At 38.2% G+C, this 15,655-nt stretch overlaps 2 protein-coding genes across 3 annotated transcripts; both read right to left on the reverse strand.

The window, feature by feature from the left end:
• Positions 1 to 306: 306 nt before the first annotated feature.
• LOC129365771 (UDP-glucuronosyltransferase 2A2-like) lies at positions 307 to 8,574 on the reverse strand. 2 transcript variants are annotated; one of them, XM_055039245.1, is made up of 7 exons: positions 7,792 to 8,574; positions 3,136 to 3,758; positions 2,602 to 2,750; positions 2,373 to 2,504; positions 1,830 to 1,917; positions 1,292 to 1,511; positions 307 to 932 (listed from the first exon to the last, which is right to left on the reverse strand). In XM_055039245.1, the coding sequence occupies exons 1-7, from the start codon at positions 8,511 to 8,513 to the stop codon at positions 650 to 652; spliced, it is 2,217 nt and encodes a 738-aa protein (XP_054895220.1). In that variant the 5' UTR covers positions 8,514 to 8,574; the 3' UTR covers positions 307 to 649. The 2 variants fall into 2 exon arrangements, with proteins under 2 accessions (XP_054895220.1, XP_054895219.1); XM_055039244.1 differs by lacking the exons at positions 307 to 932; positions 1,292 to 1,511; positions 1,830 to 1,917; ... (1 more) ...; positions 2,602 to 2,750; positions 3,136 to 3,758 and adding exons at positions 4,954 to 5,340; positions 5,846 to 6,065; positions 6,397 to 6,484; positions 7,289 to 7,420; positions 7,553 to 7,701 and having other exon boundaries at positions 7,796 to 8,568.
• A 1,849-nt stretch (positions 8,575 to 10,423) lies between these two features.
• On the reverse strand, positions 10,424 to 14,454 carry LOC129365775 (UDP-glucuronosyltransferase 2A2-like). The gene is made up of 6 exons (XM_055039248.1): positions 13,688 to 14,454; positions 13,416 to 13,564; positions 13,148 to 13,279; positions 12,765 to 12,852; positions 11,729 to 11,948; positions 10,424 to 11,011 (listed from the first exon to the last, which is right to left on the reverse strand). Exons 1-6 carry the CDS (start codon positions 14,403 to 14,405, stop codon positions 10,729 to 10,731), a joined length of 1,590 nt encoding a protein of 529 aa, XP_054895223.1. The 5' UTR covers positions 14,406 to 14,454; the 3' UTR covers positions 10,424 to 10,728.
• Positions 14,455 to 15,655: the final 1,201 nt, after the last annotated feature.

A 15,655-nucleotide genomic window follows, 5' to 3' on the forward strand; every position in this document is an offset into this window, starting at 1 on the left:
AAGCTGTATGTGTGGTGAAGGAAACAACGACCCTCGCCATATTGGAAATTCAGCTATGGAGTATTTGAAGATATATAAATAAATTACAAAAATTATGTCATAATGTGAGTTAATTTTTGAAATGTGACTTTATTGTTCTTTATTTGTTCTTTTTTATATTATGACTTTATTATAGTCGTCTTAAGATCCCAAAATTCAATTAAGCAATTTGTAATATTTATATTTCTTTTAATCTTGTCCTAATGAGTATACTTTAGGAAAAGTCTGTTTTTATGGTTTTTACTATTTTAAATAATGAGCACGAGGTCATTTTGGATCATATATTTATTGTGTGTGATGGAGTAACATTGATTGGTCGTAATACTATGACTTTATTCTCAAAATATTTATTCTCATTATTTTGACTATTCTCTTAAAATTGTATTCTCAAAATATCATAACTCTATTTACATATTGTTTCAACTTTATTACTATATGACTTTATTCTCGTACAAGTTTTCTTCTTGCAATATCTTCTCATAATTGAATTTTTTTATTTTGGAGTTTGTTATCATGTGACCTAAAAATTCTGTCATAAAATTCTGACTTCTTAGCTCCCACGTCTCTGTTACTAGTGTCAGTGGTGACAAAAACTAAAATCTAGAGTCTGTTATTCTGCCTTTCTCTTTGTCTGTTTTCTGCTGCAGCATCTCTTGAAACAGAATCTGCAGCTCTTGAAGAGGATGAAGATGAGGAGCAGATCTATAACAAGGAGGAAGGCTAGGACGTCCAGGCTCTGGTACTGGTACCAGGTGAGTTCGTGGGCCTGGACCCTCAGGTGTTTGGCACCTTTGTTCCTCATGGTGAACTCGATCCAGAAGACGGCTTCGTCCCGAGGACTCATGGGTCTGTCATGGTGGATTCTGGACAGTCGCATCATGTTTTCTTTGTACCTGTGGATGAGTTTGTACAAGTCAGTTTTTAACTCATTAAATAGGGAAATTGCCACAATAGCAAGGCTGTTGTAAAGGCTAACCCTTTACAACAATTCAAAGTTGTATTCTAGAGACAATAGCAACTTTTCTCTAACAATTTTGAAAATGTGGACTTTTACGTTAATGCTTACAAAGCTAAGCGTTGTGGGGTTTTTTTTGTGCGTACAGAAATTAGATCAGATTTCTTGGTTCACTTTGTGATATGCAAATTCATTGGGAGACACTTGTGTTGTTGATTTCTTCAAAATCTGAAACCTTTTAAGTCGTATAAATGAACTGTTTTGATAATTTCTCAATATTTGTTATTCAAAACGTACGATTTGTCATTAATGACGGCCTTAATTGCATCTCTGAGACTCTCGGTTGTCATGAAGTTCAGGTTCTGAATGACTGCAGCTCCTTTGGCCTCCATGTGCACCATGTTGTCTGGCTGGTCAGCAAACATGGGGATTCCCACCATGGGAACGCCGTGGTAGATGGCCTCATAGATCCCGTTTGTCCCACCGTGAGTGATGAAAGCTTTGGTTTTAGGATGACCTGGTACAAACCAAAACACAAAAACAGGAGTGTGAGTTCATTTTCAAACTAAAGCCATTGAAGTTATTTTATATAAAGACATTTCAAAGGTCTCAAGCCAAATGGTGAGTTCACCCATGTTCATACTGCACCGGATTTTGGCGAATGACATGTTTTCTTTTTCAGTAACTTGGCTTTTATTCATTTTTATTCAATCAATAACTTGAACGCTGCAGTAACTTCTGTTGAGCACCTTTGTTACATTTCAGTGTTGGCAGCAAAATCAGGCAGTTCGTGTCATTCAGGCACAAATCTCTGAATGACACAAACTTCACTCACCCAGCAGGTCGTTCTGAGGGATCCAGCTGAATATTCTGGTGTTGGAACTTAAAGTTTTTGGTTTTTCACCGTTGTATCGCCACAGTACCTAGAAACAACACAGAACCTTGAGAAAGCTTAACAGAATGTAAATGTTTTTGATGTTTTCATCTTTGCATAGTGATTAACTGGGAGGTTTGGAAAATTTGCTTAACAATAAAAAACAGTATTTCAGAAGAAAATCCTTTTATATCAAACTACAGCAAACCTAAGCAAGCGAAAGGATATAGTTAATCTTCAGAAAGTGAAAAGAAATGTAAAATCTAGGTACATTTTTTTAAGTTGGAACCAGTTTATATCAAGAATGTGATTTTCTTCTGCATATATAAAGGCCAGATAAATTGAATGTAAGGTTCTGCTTGTGCTAGTAGTGAATAGTTACCTATGAAGCTAATAAACCTCTAGGTGAGTGCCAGCACCCGTCTGATCAGAGACAAGTTTGGAAAAATTGCGTCAGGCAATAAATGTGGGTCATTTGGAGAAAACAGTGGACATATTGCCAACCTTTTGGGGAAGCTGAGCAAGGGCTGAAGCTATTAGGTTCGCCTTCTCTGTGGTTACATTCTTAATCATGGATCCCAAAGTGAAGACCACGATGCCGTTCTCTCCAGAGCTCTGCACAAATTCTTCCATGTCCTGAAATATCAGTAAATTTTTAGTCAGTGTTTTTTTATTTTTTTTTTTTTATGGAGACAGAATGCGATTCGTTTATATTGTTTTTAAAAATTCCTACCTTTGGTAAAGGTTTAGCTGGTTTGCAGTGGATCCCTCCAACAAATTTAAAGTTGGGGAGGAACGGACGAGGAAAATCAAAATCCCAGTAGGTTCTCATCAGCCAGATATCCGCCTTTCCCATCAACTCACAGGCACTGGTGGGTGTTCCTGATACAAAGCATTTAGCGTAATAAACTTCACCGAAAACAATTTCCAAACTTCATGTGCTGCATAAGTGTATTCATAGTTCTCCAGGAACTTTGAAGCTGACAGCCATTTTGGTAGGTATGCGTAACGAACTGTTGCTATGGAGTTACTATGACAACAATAAACAAGCCACAAGCAACTGGCTTGTAAACAATTAAGGACATTACAGCTGTGAAGTTTTAAACTTTTTATCCCATATTATCTTTTTGTCAGTCTCTCAAAGACATGGTTCTCCTATGCTTTGTGCTGCGTTTGCCTACCAAGATGGCGGGTCAGTGGCACGGATCGCTTGCGGTTCAGACTTGTGGGAGCTTTGTATGTTGAGGATTCTTGCTGAATTTCTCACCTTTGACTTCTGAGTAGTATTCATCTAACATATTCCACATAACATGGTCGATCACGACGTCCTGCAGAGCGTAGAAGAGGACGTTCCACAGTCTCTCTGAGAAATTCATTTTGTCTGTGAGTTTGCTCATAACTCCAGGGACGAAGGAGGGAGGAGCAGGAAGCTGACCACACATCCTCTCCCAGTGATGAGCCAAGGAAAAACGTAAAGAAAAGACCAGAGGGATTCCCAACATGTCTGCTGTCAGGTCACTGCCAGGCAGGAGGGGGTCAGCAAAGAGCAGGTCGTAGTTTCCCTTCTTCAGCTTCTTCATCAGGGTTTCTGATTTCACCACGCCGTCTAGCATCTTAAGACTATTCTGAAGGTCAGTTCTCATTATATCCATATATTTGATATAAATCTGGTAGTAGTTCATGTGATCAATCTCATACATAGAGAAGTGATTAAACTCCTCCAGAAGATCCTCCAAATCCTCTAATGGAACAGAAACATCAAAAGGTTCGTACTGGAAGCGAGACGGTTCGCTGCTGTTCATGAACATCGACGCGCTCGGGATCAGGACCGTCACCTGGTGTCCTCTGTCCACTAGTGTTTCCAGTACCGGCTTCATGTTGATCCAGTGGCTGGCCTCAGTGTACCACACCAAAATATTCCCTCCATTTGAGTTTTCTGCAGCACAAAGTAGCAGCAGGACACAGACAGAGAGACGCAGCTCCATGGTGGCTGTGTGTCTGTAGATAAAGACAGCTGTAGTCTTTTTAACAGGTTCACCTGAGAGATATTTATTAACTAAATGGACTCTGACTCTGTGCTATTGGTTCTGAAGTACAAAAGATAACAGCCTCACCCCATAAAAACAGCTGGAGATATAACGGCTAACCTAGCAGTGAATTGAGGATCTTTATTGAGCCTTTTACTGGCTGTACACTGTAAAAACACAAAATCTTGCAAAATATTTTAGGTCTGGTTTCTAGATTTCTGGTTTCTGTGCAATAAATCAAAAACAATATATATTGTGTGAGACGTGATCAGTATCTATAAATAGTACATCTGATAGAATATCACTAAATTTACTAAAGTCCGATCCAGAACTGCACAGCTTTCTGGGAGATTTAGACAGAGGAAAGGCTTTGTGACCTCTCACAGCTAGCTAAGAAAAGTTGGTGGCATCAACTAACTCACTCACTTTTTGGTTAACTAGCAACAGCCTGTTGTCCAACTTGGACAGCAGCAGTCTAAGATTTTGTCACTTTGCTTCATAACTGTTTAAAAAAAAAAAACATTGGCGTGGAGTGAAAGGAGAAAATCAAGAGGAAACTATAAAACAGGAAATGTCACACCAATTTGACAATATTTCAAATATTTAAAACAAAAACTAATCCAATAATTATTGATATCAGCCAACATTAATATTTTATGAAATTAAAGAAATGTATAATTATATGTGTCATTAAATAATGTACAGTGGTATACCTTAAGACTTATTTGACTCTTTATTTTTTTATAATATAAAATATATATAATATTTTACTACTAAACGTGAAACCTTACTATGCGTTCAACATACATAATATGCAAGTTTTTTATTTCACGCTTTTATTTCAAACATAAATTTGAATTCAAAAGTAATTGCCTCATAATGATACTTCCATGAACAAACTGTTGATTAGCACTTTTATGAAAAACATATCATTATGTTAATCTAATATTGGTTGCAAGACATTTTGTGCCATGTTCCCTCTGAATATTTATGGTAGTTGTAAACAGTTTGGTAGAGATATTTCAGTTAAAACCATGGAAATAAATGAGACAAAACCATACAACTGCATATTTTAAAGACAATTTAAGAATACAACACATATTGGTACAACTTTAGGAAATGTCCTTTTGTTCAGTCATCAGATTTATTCATTTCATTTTTTTCACTCAGCTTTTCTCTTTGTCTGTTTTCTGCTGCAGCATCTCTTGAAACAGAATCTGCAGCTCTTGAAGAGGATGAAGATGAGGAGCAGATCTATAACAAGGAGGAAGGCTAGGACGTCCAGGCTGTGGTACTGGTACCAGGTGAGTTCGTGGGCCTGGACCCTCAGGTGTTTGGCTCCTTTGTTCCTCATGGTGAACTCGATCCAGAAGACGGCCTCGTCCCGAGGACTCATGGGTCTGTCATGGTGGATTCTGGACAGTCGCATTGCATTTTCTTTGTAGCTGTTGATGGATGAGGAAAAAACACATTTTTTAAAACATATATATTACAGTGCATCTTTTTTCTGCCATTCCAAGCTGTAATTTGAAAGCATGGCTCTCCCATAAATAACAGAGAATTAGCAGCTTGCATAAAATGTACAGGCTGATTTTACAGTAGTACTGCTTTTCACAGTGATACTTTATTTTCTATAAATTATTTGTAGATTTGTTTTTTAGGTAACTGTGTCGGTATCATAGGAATCACAAATACTGGTTTTGAAAAACATTCCCACCTGTCATACACTACTACAAAAAGAAGCGTGATTTGTATCATATTTTCAAACAAATTGATATTTATTTGTATTTTCATTAAGCAGTAGAGAGAAAGTGGCAAGACTAAAGATTCTGTTAATACGAACAGTTTTGACAGAATAACAGTTTTTTAAAAAATAGCATTAATTGGAATTTCTTACAATATATGATAAACTGTACAATAAATGCCCAACAATCGCACAAAGTAACTTACGATTTGTCATTGATGACGGTGTTAATTGCATCTCTGAGGTCTTCAGTTGTCATGAAGTTCAAGTCGACAACAACTGCAGCTCCTTTGGCCTCCATGTGAACCATGTTGTCCGGCTGATCAGCGAACGTGGGGATTCCCACCATGGGAACGCCGTGGTAGATGGCCTCAAAAACTCCGTTTGCGCCGCCGTGAGTGATGAAAGCTCTGGTTTTAGGGTGACCTGACAGGAACCGGTTATAACACATTTATTTTAATTTCTGTATAACAGTTCAGACGGAAAGGCCTTTTGATACGCGAATGCGTTCCAGATGAAAATCACATCTTACTATAGTTTCTAAACAGTGTTGTGCTTGAAAGTCTGTTTTGTTTGTCACGCTTCCAGTTGCACATCCTGTTCATTGCAGTTTTTTATCGCTAATTTTTCTGATGTTTTTGCTCATCCTTTAGCTTGATTTTTATTTTTTTCTTGCGTGACATTGTAATTTCACTGTAAATTTACCATTATGTTTTGGTGTACCGTACTTTTGCTGCAAGCCGTTCGGTTTACTCACCCAGCAGGTCATTTTGGGGCATCCAGTCATAAAGTTTAGTGTTGGAACCCAGAGTATCTGGTATTTTCCCACTGTATCTCCATAACACCTGCAGACGGAGAGCATTTCAGTGTGGCTAGTCAGAGTGACCATCACAAAGGCCCAATCTCAATTTAAACCTGACTCCGTCACACCAGTTCTGTCAGAGGAATGGGCCAAATGTCCAGCAAACTATTTCTACAAGTCTGAAGAAACATCCAAAAGGTTTGACCCAAGCCATGCAAGTATAAAAATAATTTTACCAAATACTGGGGAGTTACATTTGCTCTTCTGAATTTCAAAGCTGGAGCATTTAACTTTTATTTAAAAAAATGTTTTCACACATTTATTAAAACTGCCACTATGTGAAGAAATCATGGTACGAGACAAATAATATGTGAAAAAAATCAAGGTCCTCTACCTTATCCCAGTGCTAACTAGAAAATACATAGTATGGCCAGAACCAATAAGAGCCAGGAGGAGGACTTTAACACTGCTAATCATCCTCATGTATACGCTACTCACACCCTCTCCGTTGCTCTCTGTTAGCAGAGTCAGCCATGAATGCTAAAGCTAGCACTGGGATGAGGCGTAAGCATTTAGGAAACAGAAATAGTTTTAGTAATCCTGAGTTACTTATTAAAAAAATATTAAAAGTTAATTCTGATTTGATATAGTAGTGAGAAAAAAAAAGGCTTTCATGTTATATCCATGATACAAAATATCTGGGTTCAATGCTATTCTCAGTTTGGGAAAATCAATCTAAACTTGACAAAAAGTCTGTGCTACTTAGTGGTTGATTATGATGACCAAACAAGAGAGGCTGTACCTACTATAATCCTGATTACAGGTGATATTTGGAGATCCTACTGACCTTTTGTGGAATCTGAGCGAGCGCTGAGGCGATCATGTTCGCTTTGTCTGTGGTCAGGTTTTTGACCATCGATCCTAAAGAGAAAACAACAATCCCAGCATCTCCAGAGCTCTGGACAAACTTTTCCATTTTCTGAAAAATAGTTACATTTTCAGCTTCAGGAACCCAGTTAGTTGACTTCAGTCAGAATTGTGTTTTTAATGTGGTTTTTGTTTACATCAAGATTTAAGAGTGTTTAATTACAGTGGTGGATTATAACCACACCTTTGGCAAAGGTTTAGCTGGTTTGCAGTGGATCCCTCCAACAAATTTGAAGTTGGGGAGGAACGGACGAGGAAAATCAAAATCCCAGTAGGTTCTCAGCAGCCAGATATCAGCATTACCCATCATCTTACAGGCACTGGTGGGTGTTCCTGTTACAGTAGACAATGGAAGGGTTATAACACCATTTTTACTAAGTATTTTCCACATGTCTTTGTATTTTTGTGATAATTCTAGATTACTTACCTCTGATTTCAGAGTAATATTGGTCAACCTCTTTCCACATAACGTGTTCCAGGACAAAGTCTTGCAAAGCGTAGAAAATAACGTTCCACAGTCTCCCTGAGAAGTCCATCTTATCGGTTAGTTTGCTCATGGAACCAGGGACAAAGGAAGGTGGAGCAGGTAGCTGACCGCACAGCCTCTCCCAGTTATTGACCATTGAGAAACGCAAGGAAAAGACAAGAGGAATGCCCAAAATGTCTGCAGTCAGGTCGCTGCCGGAGTAGATGGGATCCGCAAATAGCAGGTCGTAGTTTCCCTCCCTGAGCTTCTTCATGGTGGTTTCCGATTTCACCACTCCATCCAAAAACTTCAAAGTTATGTTCATGTTGTTCTTCATTAATTGTATAAATTTCATGTAAATCTGAACAGGGTTCATGAAGTCCATCTCGTACATGTTGAAATGTAAGAACTCCTCAACAAACCTTTCCACAACATCCAGGGAGACGTCAACATCAAAAGGTTCGTACTGGAAGCGAGACGGTTCGCTGCTGTTCATGAACAGCGATGTGCTGGGGACCAGGACCGTCACCTGGTGCCCTCTGTCCACCAGTGTTTCCAGTACCGGCTTCATGTTGAGCCAGTGGCTGGCCTCAGTGTACCACACCAAAATCTTCCCTCCATTTGATGTTTTTGCAGCACAAAGTAGCAGCAGGACGCAGACAGAGAGACGCAGCTCCATGGTGGCTGTGTGTCTGTAGATAAAGACAGCTGTAGTCTTTGTAACAAGTGGACTGTACAAAGTGTATCTATAGATACTTATCAACCACATGAACTCTGACTTGCTCCTCTTTGTACCTAATGTCCACAATGATGTAATGATGTAAGTTAACAAGCTCACCCCGGAAAAACGATTGAAGAGGTGAAGGGTTATAGCTAGAAAAGTGCAAAAGCTCAGAGATGTAAAACAAATTCAGGGCAAATTGATAAATAGTTTGAACATTGAGAATAGTTGAGCCTGGTAACTAAGTATTTAATTTCTCTTCATCCATATTTTTGTCTGATTACTCAGGGATTTTAAAGGTTACAAAATACAACTTCCAACTGTTATCACATTTTTGAAGGTAATTTTTACTCACAAGTTCATGTACATTTGCCTTCAAGTTACAGTAGATGAAAAAACATATAATCCCCTTTGCATATTTTTGTTCTACTTTTGTTTTATATCCGGTACAAATGTTTTTTTTTTTTTTTTATGATAATTTGAGATATATTCAATGAATGAATGAAAGTGTCATTTTATAGCACAATCAAGTGGCTATGTTAATTTATGTTTTTATATCAAACATAGCTTAAGTTTGATGTTTTTAGCTTATGTTTAACTGAAATTGGATTTTAACATCACAGCTGTCTCTGACACCTTGACCTCTGTCTCTTCAAAAATCTCCCGATAGTTAATAGGCATTGTGTCGTTAACTAGCAACCTCAGCCAGCCAAGTGTGTCAAAGAACAACACAAGTGGAACTCCAGTGCATTTGGTCAGCTGGTTTTACCGCTCTAGTCGCTGTTCAGTGACCGCTGAAAAAGCAAAGGGTTTTCTTGTTGATTTACTATTCGGAAACCGCTTTCTGAATCAGAGCAACACCGCAAGAATATTTTTCATGAGGATGACATTATAATATGATGAAGCATAATACAAGCTGTTTATAAAAATGTATTTGATAAAATTGATGCTCTCTTAAAGTTATGTAGCACTTTTAACTTGAGTGCAATAAAAAGGCTTTTAAACACATTGAAACAAACAAAAAATGTTTTTTAAAAAAACGCCAACTATCTATTGAATATACTCTCTTCACAGATAAGTATATTGGTGGCCTGGTCATGCTGAGGTGAAATGATTTTTGGCTTTAAAGATGCTTGTATTTGATATTTCAAATGGATATGTAATCAGAAAATATAAACATTAGTCATGATCAGACATGTGAACGTTTTTTTTTTAATTAAGATATATCTTAAACACCGCTTTGACTTCAATGTTTTCATTCAGCTTTTCTCTTTGGTTGTTTTTTTGCCCCAGCATCTCTTGAAACAGAACCTGCAACTCATGAAGAGGATGAAGTTGGGGAGGACCACTAGAGGGCGCACAGTGTCCAGAGGTACCGATCAACAGCAGGCAGAGGCGCGGGAGAATAAATCCTGCCAACGGCTGGTTGGAGGTTGCACCTCCAACCTGTTGATCTCAGCCAAACAGATGGATTGTATGTCTGCGGTATTAATCAGCTCAGGTAAAACTTCTACAAAAAGATTGATAAAACTGTGAGGAGTTGACCGATGACGAGTTATTTCTCACAATTGTGTTAAATATTATGAGAAGTATGTAACAGCTGTTAGTGCTAACGGCTAACGATCAAATGATGTTTAGTTTGTGCCTGAAGTGTACACTGAGTAATTATCAAAGAGCTGTTTTTCTTCTATTACTTGTATATGCGATTCAGTTAATGCATTTATTAGTGTGAGAAATCCAGTTAGGAGGAGCTTTGGGCAAATATTGTATGAGGAGACTAATGGCTGCCACTGGAGATTCAAGACATGTATAAAAGAGTCCAAATATCTCCAGGTATGCTTTTGATAAGGAAATGACATAGCATGATGTTAAGTTTAAAGTCTATTTTTAATAATATCCCATTTTATAAAGATGTAATTGAAAAAGTGATGCTCTGTGACCATTTGATGTATATCACTTTTTAATGATCAGATCAGAGTACAGTATAGTACAAAAAAACTTAATACATGTACATTCTTAAACACATGTAGAAAAAAAAGCCCTACATTTGCTAATAAAAACTTTTTTGTAATTAAAAATGTTTCAGCTCTGAAACAGAAAAGTGTCACAACACCAAACATAAATTCATATTCAGTTTGGAAAACACCTGCACAGTGTACCTCACTTCAGTCTGTCATTCAGCTTTTCTCTTTGTCTGTTTTCTGCTGCAGCATCTCTTGAAACAGAATCTGCAACTCTTGAAGAGGATGAAGATGAGGAGCAGATCTATAACAAGGAACAAGGCTAGGGCGTCCAGGTTGTGGTACTGGTACCAGGTGAGTTCGTGGGCCTGGACCCTCAGGTGTTTGGCACCTTTGTTCCTCATGGTGAACTCGATCCAGAAGACGGCCTCGTCCCGAGGACTCATGGGTCTGTCATGGTGGATTTTGGACAGTCGCATCACGTTTTCTTTGTATCTGTGGATGAGTTTGTACAAGTGCCTGTCAGGTTTTAACTCATCTAATAGGGAGATTGCCACAATAGCAAGAATTTTTAACCAATTACAACATTTGCTAAATGAAGGGGGACACATTGTGAAGGGATAAAAATGTTGTCATTTATGAAATGAATCATAATATTTATTTATGATTTGAATAAATCATAAACGTTCATAAGTAAATGTGCACTCTAGAAATTTTTATTAGTGGTGCACCAATTTATCATCCTGCCGATTTATCCATGCAGATTTCCAGATTAATTTTGGGAGAGCAGTGATCGACCGATTTTTATATATGAGGCCGATCTTACCTAGGTTGGCAGAGGTCTAAGAATTAACCACTGTCCTCTTTTGCTCTTTTGTGACAAAGGTTTGATTGATACGCTGACCCTCCCAAGTTACGTCCACACATTTATTATTCACAATAGTGACCCCACTGTTGCCAACTCAAAAACGTTCTTGCTACATTGTGCAACATTTCAGACAAAAAAAATTGTAATCGGCAGATTAAGCCTTTTAAAATCGGTGATTGGCCGGAAAACTGCAGTCTGTGCACCCCTTGTATAAATTGGTGTATATTTAAACGCCTTCTAAACTTTGTCTTTTGTATTGTATTTTTGATTGCCAAGAATGCAGAAAAAGTGTTTGATTATTGTAAACATCATCAAAATAGTAAAAAATAAGATGAAGTACTTACGATTTGTCATTGATGATGGTGTTGACAGCATCTCTCAGGCTCTCAATAGTCATAAAGTTCAGTTTAACAGTAACTGCAGCTCCTTTGGCCTCCATGTGCACCATGTTGTCTGGCTGGTCACCAAACATGGGGATTCCCACCATGGGAACGCCGTGGTAGATGGCCTCATAGATCCCGTTTGTCCCACCATGCGTGATGAAAGCCTTTGTTTTAGGATGACCTGGTAGAAACCAACGTTATTATATATTTGTTGTTTATTTTTTATGGTATAATAATGATGTAGGCTGCAGCTCTAAAGTCCTGGCTTTATAAAATAGTTTTATCAGCTTCTTTTTGCATTGACATAAATATGAGCAAACAGAAAATCTGATATGAATCATCATCATCCAATTTTAGATTTATGTCTAGGCATTTATTCTTGTCTTAAGCCTTAGAAAAAGCTGCTTTTTGCATAACTAAAGGGTTTTGTAAATAGAAACAATATTAGTGAGGTTTTTCAGAAACTTTGTGCTTGGCTTCCGGCCAAAGTACAAAATCAACCCTTTTAATTTTTATTGACATCCTACTGGTCAAAGACTGGTGATATTGTGGTTTCTTTTATGGTTTTTGAGTTTGCTCCAGCCTTTTCATTCAATTCACCAAAAAATGATTGATCTCACCTAGATCATCAAACAATAGGTGTATTATTACAAAATTCTGCCTTGAGCCGGTTGGAGTAAAATAAGTTTTCTTTTAGTTTTGTCTTTTCATCCCCTTTCTTGTGGGGTGCCAATGGGCTCCATTCTTGGCATTCTTCTTTTTGCATTATATGTACTTGCCTTTGGCTCCATTTTACATAACATAGGTTCTTGATATTATGACATGATGATGATGGCAATTAAGACAAAACGGCTGTTTCAAAGACTCGACCTCTATCTTATGTTGTGAAGAGAGCTACAACTATTCCAATTCATTATATGTTGGCTATCTAACTGTGCAAGTATTACGATATGCTGTTTAAATAGCTATTTAAGAAATGCTTCTTGTGTTTACTCACCCAGCAGGTCATTCTGGGGAATCCAGTCATAAACTCTTGTATTGGAACCCAGAGTTTGAGGTTTTTCTCCGCTGTATCTCCAGAGCACCTATAAATATTTTAAATTGTAACTTAATTTTTTAGAACTTGAGAAAATCAGACAGTTAAACTTTGCTCCTTTTATAAGAAGCAGATGAAATGAGACATATTCAGAATTTACATAGCGCTATGCTAGTCACTCTGGTGTGTCAGTGTGCTTTATACTAGAGTCGTAATTATCCATTTCTATTTGATCCATGCACATATTCATTTTAAACACCACATATAGAAAGAGAAACAACTTGGGTCATACTCATGAAACGCTTAATTCAGCTGCTTGGAAGTTTAAATGATCAATTCTTGACCTTTTGTGGAATCTGAGCGAGGGCCGATGCGATCATGTTCGCTTTCTCTGTGGTCAGGTTCTTGACCATCGATCCTAAAGAGAAGACAACAATCCCAGCATCTCCAGAGCTCTGGACAAACATTTCCATTTCCTGCAAAATAGTCATAAACACTTCGTAAACCATTCAGGTGACCCTTACTCAGACTTATGTGGGTAGATAAACCTATTTTACATCAGGAATATTGTTGTGATGTAATGGGGTTTAAATTGGTGGATTATAACTGAACCTTTGGTAATGGTTTAGCTGGTTTGCAGTGGATCCCTCCAATAAATTTGAAATTGGGGAGGAGTGGACGAGGAAAATCAAAATCCCAGTAGGTTCTCATCAACCAGATATCAGCATTACCCATCATCTTACAGGCACTGGTGGGTGTTCCTGTTTTGAAGTGGACGAGTAAGACATGTTAATCGTAAACTACACTGAAGACTTTTAAGCTTTATTTGACATTATATAATACATAGATTGTTTCTCTTCTGGGATTCTTTATAATTTGCTTACCTCTGACTTCAGAGTAATATTTGTCAACTTCTTTCCACATGAACTGGTCCATTACAACGTCCTGCACAGCGTAGAAGATAACGTTCCACAGTCTTTCTGAGAAGTCCATCTTGTCTGTGAGTTTGCTCATAGCACCCGGAACAAAGGACGGTGGAGCAGGAAGCTGACCACACATCCTCTCCCAGTGATGAGCCAAGGAAAAACGCAAAGAGTAGACAAGAGGAATGTCCAAAATGTCCGCAGTGAGGTCACTGCCGGGGTAGACGGGATCGGAAAAAAGCACGTCGTAGTTTCCCTCCTTCAGCTTCTTCATGATTGTTTCTGATTTCACAACTCCATCCAACATACTGAAAGAAACCTTCATGTTGTTCTTTAACAGTTCTATAAATCTAATGTAAATCTGAAAGTAGCCCATAAAATCCATCTCGTAAATGCCGAAGTGAAGAAACTCCTGAAGAAACCGTTCCATATCCTTCAGGGAGACAGAGATGTTAAAAGGTTCGTACTGGAAGCGAGACGGTTCGCTGCTGTTCATGAACATCGACGCGCTCGGGATCAGAACCGTCACCTGGTGTCCTCTGTCCACCAGTGTTTCCAGTACCGGCTTCATGTTGATCCAGTGGCTGGCCTCAGTGTACCACACCAAAATCTTCCCTCCATTTGAGTTTTCTGCAGCACAAAGTAGCAGCAGGACGCAGACAGAGAGACGCAGCTCCATAGTGGCTGTGTGTCTGTAGAAAAACCAGCTGTTATGTTTTTATGAGCTGCACCTTAAAGATACTGATTAACTAAATGAACTCTGACTTATTTCTCTTTGTACCTAATGATGTAAGATAGCAGCCGTCCATTTACCTCTTTAATAGATTTCCTGGGTTGAGCCTAAGCAGAGAAAGTTCAAACTGATTGTGATTCACATTGGTGTTGTTTGAAATTTAATTTATATACCATCCAGTTTGGCATTAAACATGAATTGAAATTCCTTTAATTTACCAGGATGAACTGTTATCACCAAGAAGTAAATTAATATTGTTTCATTCTAACTGACTGGCATGTCAATGTAGTTATTATATGCAAACTCATGCCTTGTTAATTTAATGGAAGCCACATCATTGCACTTGCACCTTAAGGAGGACCTACGGCATCTTCAAACTACCTCTTACTACTAATCTACTAATTAAGTTACTATCACCTATAGTCATCCTCCTACTACTTCCTGTCCTCTTTTTTATCTTTTCCACCAGGAGTAATATCTCCCCATTTTCTTGTGTTCTTGAGCTCATATTTCAACATTTGTCTAATTTTGTCAACATAATTTTTTGTTTTATTTCCTGTCTCTTTTTCTTGCCTGCGTAAAGGGTTAAATTCAGTCAATAACAAAAAGCCAGTGTAGATATATTTGCAGTTCAGGTGGTGTTTATAACAAAATAAATAAAGTAGACCATCTTATTGCTATTATTTAATTTCAAATGACAAGTATGAGCAAATACAGCTTCAGTTTTACAATTTTGTTACACAGAGACGCCACTGGAGGGCGCACAGTGTCCAGAGGTACCGATCAACAGCAGGCAGACGCGGGGTAGAATAAATCCTGCCAACGGCTGATCCTAACATGCACCTCCGACCTGTCGGTCTTAGTCAAACAGATGGGTTGTATGTCTCCGGTAGTAATCAGTTCAGGTAGAACTTATATAAAAAGATTGATAAAACTGAGAAGTAGACTGATGACGAGTTAGTTCTAACACTTGTGTTAAATACACAAGTAGTTAACAGCCGTTAGTGCTAATGGCTAACGTTCAAATGATGGGTCATGTTTAGTTTATTGTAACCTTCCCCGTTTGCTTGCTTGTCACCTAACACGATAAAGAATGACAATTCTTCACAATGTGACTGCCTGCCTGCGAGTGGCTGCTCAGCTGAAAAATAAGAGCATTGTGACTGAGTGATCAGCTGCCAACACCAAGTAGTGCA

This window comes from Poeciliopsis prolifica, unplaced genomic scaffold (genome assembly GCF_027474105.1).
Source record: "Poeciliopsis prolifica strain line A6 unplaced genomic scaffold, Auburn_PproV2 SCAFFOLD014, whole genome shotgun sequence".
In the NCBI taxonomy this organism is placed as follows: domain Eukaryota; kingdom Metazoa; phylum Chordata; class Actinopteri; order Cyprinodontiformes; family Poeciliidae; genus Poeciliopsis; species Poeciliopsis prolifica.

What these genes read in the sequence shown, in the direction of transcription:
- LOC129365775 (XM_055039248.1), bottom strand. Translation starts at nt 14,405, where the DNA reads ATGGAGCTGCGTCTCTCTGTCTGCGTCCTGCTGCTACTTTGTGCTGCA. An exon ending in ATATTACTCTGAAGTCAGAG is followed by an intron (nt 13,565 to 13,687) that starts GTAAGCAAATTA and finishes ACTTCAAAACAG; the next exon opens with GAACACCCACCAGTGCCTGT. An exon ending in CAGCTAAACCATTACCAAAG is followed by an intron (nt 13,280 to 13,415) that starts GTTCAGTTATAA and finishes ACTATTTTGCAG; the next exon opens with GAAATGGAAATGTTTGTCCA.
- LOC129365771 (XM_055039245.1), bottom strand. Translation starts at nt 8,513, where the DNA reads ATGGAGCTGCGTCTCTCTGTCTGCGTCCTGCTGCTACTTTGTGCTGCA. An exon ending in CAGCTAAACCTTTACCAAAG is followed by an intron (nt 2,505 to 2,601) that starts GTAGGAATTTTT and finishes CTGATATTTCAG; the next exon opens with GACATGGAAGAATTTGTGCA. An exon ending in CCCTCAGAACGACCTGCTGG is followed by an intron (nt 1,512 to 1,829) that starts GTGAGTGAAGTT and finishes GGTTTGTACCAG; the next exon opens with GTCATCCTAAAACCAAAGCT.